The following is a 7884-nucleotide window of genomic DNA, read 5'->3' as shown; positions in this document are numbered from 1 at the left end:
CAGCTTCTGTTTCTGACCTCCGGTGTAAAAGTACATCGATCAGTACGACACGGGAGCAGTATTTCCATGTTGTAACTGGCCACGGTGATGTTTTAATACTTTAATCTGCAATATCTCCCTGAGGTCGAGTAACACGTAGCATAAAAACATGCTAATACTCTGCACCGCTTGAGTCACTGTGAGTGCAAAGTGGTGGCAAGAAAATAAGTGAAATTGTAAACATTTTTAAATATATATATATATATATATATATATATATATATATATATATATATAAATAAAATAACGATAAATAAAGAAGGGTATTTATCTGTCAAATATGGTTCATGGTGAGGATCCCTTCAGAGTATCTGCGTGTGTCTCAACACCTTCTATGGAACTCTCTTCAGCCTCTGTTTACCTCGAACACGTCGGGATCTCTTGCCAATGCAACCCTTGATGTTCTGAGCCCGTCTTAGGATCAGAGTGGGACAGATGGCGCCGGGCTGACAAACAAACACAAGAGTACCGGCTGCCAGCTTCTGCGGTAGCTCTCTGAGCTCTCTGAGCTCTCTGAGGGACAGCGAGAGGAGGAGAGAGGACGAAGACACGGAGACGCTCTGACCCACCTGGAGGCTGCTGGAGACGAGCCGCCAGGTGAAGCAGCTTTCTGTCCTCGTGTAGGGCGCCGCCTCTGGACCTGAGCGGAACAACAACAACAACAACAACATCATCACACTCCTCCTCTGCCTCCTACTCTGCCCCTCATTCATCTCTACTTAAACCAAGAGCGATGCTCTCTGCTGGGATCCATGAGCGACGTCTCACCGGGGTTTTACCGCTTGGTTTCCTGTTAGCTGCGCAGACGTTCCCCTGTTTCCTGCAGTAGGCGGTCCAGCTCTCCTCAGTGAAACCGTAGTTAAAGTAATCTGACATGTTGGCACCTGAAAGCACAAATAGAGGCAAAACAAGCTGAACGCTCGAAGAGAGAAGATCGTGGAGAGAAGAGCCAGAGATGACTTCTCACCAGGGTTCCTCCACGGCTTCTCCTGGGGGCGCCTCGCCTTCACTGGGACGTGTTGGACGTGGTCCGACGTGTCCGTGTCCAGTAGCTGTGTGTCCTCATTAACTGTGGAACGTTTGACAGCATTGATCGCTCACAATCACCAAGGACTTTAAGATTATTACTGAAACAAAAAGATGACCTTTGGAGGCTGAACGCTGATCAGTTATTTACCCGATGACGTCCTGGTGTCTCTCTGTCTTCTGTCCTCTGTGTTCTGTGACTCCATTATGTGGGTTTCTATTGCAAGACAAAGGACAGAACTCTGACTACAGGCCCGTTAGCATGCAGACAAACCAGAACCAGTGACATAGAACAAGAGAAGGTTGTGTCTGATGTGTGTTATGTTGATTTGATGTTGATGTGTGTGCATGTGTGTGCATGTGTGTGCATGTGTGTGCATGTGTGCATGTGTGTACATGTGTGTGCATGTGTGTGCATGTGTGTGTGTTGTTGTAGTCATCGACAGCTATATTCATATTCTATTTATTCATTTATTAAAGTTGATTTATGTGTCGTTTTCTTAAATTCGTATTGTGATGGATTGATCCAGCTTTGGGTCACACCCCAGACCCCTGATACAGGAGCAGACCAGCACGGTCCCGTTGAGGTCTTGATCCGACTCACCGACTGCATCTCTCCTCTCAGCGTCGACGTCCGTCCGCTCAGGCGAGTTCCCGGAGCTGCAAGAACATTACCGACGTGATCGTCTCCATCACCGCCACACCGGCGTGAACACTGAAGCTCCGTTTGTCTGAGCGGAGCTCTGATAACCTCACGCGAAGAATAAATACCTCAAAGCTACGTTCTGACAGAAGTGGGTTCCTCGACAAATGACCCACATTCGTATTTATGCCCAACAGGCAAACAAACACAACCAGAGGCTGAACATATCATTGTTTTTCTCAGAAGATGAGGAATAAAGCGTTGAGTTCTGAGATGCTGCACGGTCTCACATACACATCAGTGCATTCATCGGAGCTGTCGCTGCTTTCACATTACCCCACAGACCCAGAGGAACACATGGAAACAATAATAATCATAATAATAATAATAAGATCCACTTGCACACGAAAAACGCTGTTTATTTGACAGCCGCTGTGTGTGGATAATAATGAGACTGAAGCTGTTTATGGACTCTTCTTGTTGAGATCAGGCTGAGTGGCCTCAGATACAGTAGTTTACACGTCATCATTATTAAAACACATCATATTGCACTTTTAAAACACCCGTTTTTTGTTGAGATGGCTAATCGTGTCTTCATATAATCTCAGCTTCACACAAACAACGAGGTGGCTCATTCTGATCCTCTGGGCTTTGAGTCACAAACACAAAAACAAGACCATTGTTGAAGCTTTGGTTTACGGTGACTTACTGTAATTGTCCGTTTTTTACGCTTCACTAAGTCGTGTTGTGTTGACTTTGTCCTATGAAGGTCTGTCTAACTAACCTGTGTGTTTTTAATCTGAATCCTCACAACACAGGAAGAGGCATTAAATAATCCAACGAGCACCATGTACAACACATACATATCTATATTTACTACAACAAATAACATTACCTTTAAATAATCAAAGTGAAAGAACCATTTAACTCAAGTAAAAGTATCAATACCACAAGAAGATAGAGGGATGTATAGATATTTACTTTATTTAGGTAAAGCAATAGAAATAAGTAAAACACATTAAATATAATATAGAAATACTTACAAGTAAAAGTCACGTGTTCCACTTTTACTTCAGTAAAAATACAGAAGAATCAACTTCAAAATGTACTTGAAGTACCAAAAAGTAAAAGTAGAAGTAATGTGTATTGGTCGATAATTGATATGCACATTAATATCTCAGTATGAAAACACAGAGTACACACACCTGGATGGGATTCGAACCTCCGTATGTTCCTCCTTGTTATCTACCATGTTCAGTTCAAAAATCACTGACACACACACACACACACACACACACACACACACACACACACACACACACACACACACACACACACACACACACACACACACACACACACACACACACACACACACACACCAAATAGACCAAACGTTATTGGCCTGATTTGACACTTTAACTTCAGTATGCTACATTATGATCAGTTATGATCTTTGTAATTAATCAGTGGTAATAAAGTTCTACTTTATATAAATCTACTCCAGCGTGCAGGATCACAACTTTAAAATACTCTTACATGTACTTGTTAATGATAAAAAAAACAACATAATAATATATTATATTATGTGATAATATAAACTGTTTAAACTTACATTTATATAATTGTCCCTCCTCGTCCTCTATGAGGACATCTTCGGAGTCAGACGCCGACGAAGACATTTTAACATAGAAAACAAATGTTTTAAACAAATACTAGAATTAATAAAAATAAAAATAACAATGATGTCGGATAATTAGCCGGCGGTTCATTGGTATCAGTAACGTTAAACATTTACAGTTCAAGAAGTTGCTATGGAGACCACCAACTGTAATCAACTGCTGATATCAAAAGACACATTTTCCGTTTTTAAAACATTTTTATTTTTTGTATTTTCAGCCGTTAAAATGTCGTTGCCGGTGATGTCAGTGGATAATAAAGGCTCTGTATTCATATTAAATACAAATGTCAACATCAAAAGACACATATCCGTTTTTTAAACATTTTATTTTTTGTTTTTCAGTCATTAAAATGTCGTTGTTGGTGATGTCAGTGAATAATAAAGGCTCTGTAATAATATTAAATTCGTATAAAACTCCATTAACGCTTCCAGCGAGTCGTTCTCTCTGAATCCAATCCTTATAATCGCCATAGCAACGAGTCAGCGCTTTACGTGACGTCTTTATGCTGCGACGCGCGCGTATGCCACGTCACCTTCAGGAGACTCGTGCGTTTGTTTTGCCAGCTGTCTTCCTTTCTAGCTGTCAGCTCTGAAGCGTCTTTAGACGGGCTGACAATCAAAATATAAGAAAATGTCGACCGCGGAGGATTTCACGCTCTTTCCGGTCAACGTGTGGGAGAAAGTAGTGCAGCCGAAGGTGAACAAAGCCGTTGTTTTCATGGACGACCGGTGCGCGGAGGCTCTCCACTGGTGCGGAGGCGCTGCCCGATTACTGGAGGCTGGAGCCCGGAACTTAAAGGAGTTCTCCAGCTTCGAAGCGTGCGGGGAGAACGAACCGAAGGCCGTGTTCGTGGTGAGCACTTTGCTGAAGGGCCGAACGGTCGACATCATCAAAGACATCGTGTCGCTCAGTCACTTCCGGTACTGCGTCGTCTTCACCGCGGTCGCTCACTCCGTGCACCTGTTCGCCAACGGCGTCGCCGCGGAACCGGACGGCAGTCCCGTGTTCGAGCAGTTCGAGGAGAAGCTGTGCGAGTGGATGGGCAACATGAACTACACGGCGGAAGTCGCGCATGCGCCGTTGGCCTTCGCCCCGGTGTCGCACCAGCAGCTGCTTCTCGCGCCGGCGTTCGCGCACCTGTTCCCTTTGCTCGCACCAGACCTGGAGGTCATCAACGCGAAACGACCGGAGAAGAAGAAGTTCGGCAGCCTGGTCGACGTAGACGTGCACGCGCTCCCCGCGGAGCTGCAGTTGGAGATCAAATCCCTGGCGTCGGCGCTGAGTTCGCTGTTCGAGGCGACGAACACCAGGGAGGAGAGCTTCGCTGTGGGTCCAATGAGCCGCATCGTAGCGGGCGAACTGGCCAGTCACCCTCAAGCGAAGAACAGAAGGAAGACAGCCCAGAATAAAGCATCCATCATCTTTGTGGACCGAACAATGGATCTGACAGGTGAACTATGAAACTATTACAAGACTGCTCTGTGACCAGATTATTGATGTCTATATGTCACTCACAACTCTACCACATACGTAATGGAAGTCTTTGTTTCCCAGGAGCTGTTGGTCATCATGGGGACAACCTGGTGGAGAAGATTCTGACCGTGCTCAAGCCTTTACCCGGTCACGTGACGGACGTCCAGGTGGACATGCTGGAGCTCACCAGCCTGCAGCGAAGCCCTCACTCCCAGAACACGGTGGCCCCCGGCTGCCTCGCTCAGACCCAGTGAGTGTCTCTGATGACCGCAGTCACAATCAAACACACTGAGTTTATACAGGACCTCATGTTGGGTTTCCCATGTTCATTAATCCATCCATTACCTCCAGAGACACAGCTTGCATGTTTCACTCTAAGTTTTAGTGCACAAATAATAATAATAATATTAACAGCAATAATAATTAATAATAACAATATTTTTTGTTTATGGGGGCTTCACAAGGTGAGGAAATTCAAAGCATAAGCAATAATTAGGGACAATTTCAGGAGTTAAATAATGAAACACGCATTCAGTATACATAACAATACATATGCAGATAAATACATATAAACTGTACATCCTCCGCTGCTGTGAAATGAAGCCAAAGAGGATTGTGCCGAAAACTGCAGTTCCTCAAACGGCCACTTGAGGCTCTAAACACGAGTCGATCCCCATTGACCTCCATGTTAAAAGGCCCAACTTTACAGCAGAGATGAACATGTTTCTATACCTAATATCTCTGTCCATGACGACTGTACAGGGGGATAATTTTTAAATAACTTGCCGGTTTGGATTATATTAAGGCTTAAAGTGACGCATAATTGAGGGCGTGGCCTCTTCGAGTGACAGCTGGGTGTCGTCTCAGGCCTTCTAGCCGCAGAGACTGCGTCCATATTTTACACAAAAAAAAAGGGCGGGTCCATGTAGGTCCACAAACGGACGTGAAGACAGACTCGCTTCGAGCAACCTGTTGCGTCTCTGGCGGCAAATCGTCTCTCACTATTCATATTTGTGGATAAATGTTTTGCACTTTGCGTGATTAAAAACTGCGGGGCATGAGTGAGCTTTTAAATAAATAATTGTCTTGTGATTTTAGAGGCCCTCTAATTTAGGCTATTGAGGCTTTCAGGGGGTCTGAAGTGTCAATCAGGGGGTCTCGGACCACATGGTTATTAACACATCGTTCAAATAAAAAGATTAATATAATATTTATCTGGGGTTGATATGATTTCAACAAGTCTGAGTTCACTTCAAAACCCCTCATCAAGTCTTTTGAGGTAGTTTGTTTTCGAGGGGAATTAATTCAAAATGGAGCCCATCCCTCCCACTGACACGACCACAATATATTGACATACTTTTCCCACCTGGCCAAACACACACACACACACACACACACACACACACACACACACACACACACACACACACACACACACTCCCCAGCCTGAGTGGCACATGACCAGCTTTAGCTGCCAGTGGGTTCAGTGAATCCTGCCGTGTTTGGGCGCCTGCGGTGAGGGCTTGTTGAACATGGCAGCGATTAGTCCTCCATCATGTGTTCCACTCTCGCTCCGCTCCTTCATGTGGCCGCAGGAGGAAAAGCCTTTGACTTCAGAAGAAGAGTTTTGTGGAGCTGTCATGCAGCATGTCTGGCCGCGTTGACTTCATGAACAGGCTTACAAAATCCAGCGTTCTGTCCTCAGCAAGGTGGGAGGTTCTGTTGTAATGGAACCGGTCTTGGATCCTTCTAGTCGGGGATGTTTAGACAGAGTGTGCTGTAGCAGATAATGTGAGCATAGCGCGGGGGGGGGGGGGGGGGGGCAGGTTGCACCGACCCTCGGATGCAAGTCTGGGGCACGTCAACCATGTCATGTCTGCGTCGTCTCTGTGGACGGATGAAATGTTTGGCATTGCTAGAGCTCACCCTCTCACATCGTCTATGAGGATGGAGCAGAGCTTTGCATGGGTGGCTGTGCAGAGGTTGAGGTTACGATATAAATAATTGTGATTTTAAGACCAGATTTATGCCACTGATGTAATGAAAATGTAGCGTAATAATAATGCATGCACACCCTTTTTAAAGGGCAATGAAATTTAATTCTTAAGAATATCTAATGTCTGCACAATGCCAGAGTCTTACAGTGGCAACCCTGCTGTTTATTCTGACATCATGACGTAAAAACGAGGCTATGTCCATATATCGTACGATAAGTCTTTAACGTAAAAACGATCGAGGCTATGTCTATATATCGTACGATAAGTCTTTAACGTAAAAACGATCGAGGCTATGTCCATATATCGTACGATAAGTCTTTAACATAAAAACGATCGAGGCTATGTCCATATATCGTACGATAAGTCTTTAACGTAAAAACGATCAAGGCTATGTCCATATATCGTACGATAAGTCTTTAACGTAAAAACGATCGAGGCTATGTCTATATATCGTACGATAAGTCTTTAACGTAAAAACGATCGAGGCTATGTCCATATATCGTACGATAAGTCTTTAACGTAAAAACGATCAAGGCTATGTCCATATATCGTACGATAAGTCTTTAACTTAAAAATGATCGAGGCTATGTCCATATATCGTACGATAAGTCTTTAACGTACAAATGATCGAGGCTATGTTTATATATCGTACGATAAATAGATAACATTAAGATTATCGAGGTCGTGTCTCTATATCGTACGTTAAGTCGTTAATATAAAAATGATCGATGTCATGTTCATCCCATGATCAGTCGATAACGTAATAATAAGGTCCATACGTCGTGCAATAAGTCGATAATTATCGCGACACGCCTACTCTTATCGTTGTCCCAGATCTTTCCACCAAACATGAGTCTGAGCCGAACCTCTCTCAGCGCTTAGATGACCCACTCCGATAGTGATCACACCTTCCAGCAGCCGCTGCGACACAAAGAACAGACGAAGAAGAACTCTAACAACATCTCTGTAATCTCTCTCAATTCTGCAAAAAGAAATCTCTCCAGTGGCTGTAGTTCTCCTGTGT

The 7884-nt window shown here is 44.2% G+C and overlaps 1 protein-coding gene across 1 annotated transcript in view; it reads left to right on the top strand.

Moving 5' to 3' along the window:
- Positions 1 to 3922: 3922 nt before the first annotated feature.
- Positions 3923 to 7884, top strand: part of scfd2 (sec1 family domain containing 2) — a 43229-nt gene continuing 39267 nt past the window's right edge. The window contains exons 1-2 of the mRNA XM_068725389.1: positions 3923 to 4840; positions 4945 to 5113. Of these exons, the coding sequence (XP_068581490.1) occupies positions 4021 to 4840; positions 4945 to 5113 (989 nt within the window). The 5' untranslated portion in view covers positions 3923 to 4020. The remainder of the gene's footprint in view (positions 4841 to 4944; positions 5114 to 7884) is intronic.

Source organism: Cebidichthys violaceus, unplaced genomic scaffold (assembly GCF_023349555.1).
Source record: "Cebidichthys violaceus isolate CVI_PGR_0920_01 unplaced genomic scaffold, fCebVio1.0.p SCAF_35, whole genome shotgun sequence".
NCBI classification, from domain to species: domain Eukaryota; kingdom Metazoa; phylum Chordata; class Actinopteri; order Perciformes; family Stichaeidae; genus Cebidichthys; species Cebidichthys violaceus.
Note: the sequence above shows the minus strand (reverse complement) of the source record. Positions and strands in the feature narration are given on the sequence as shown.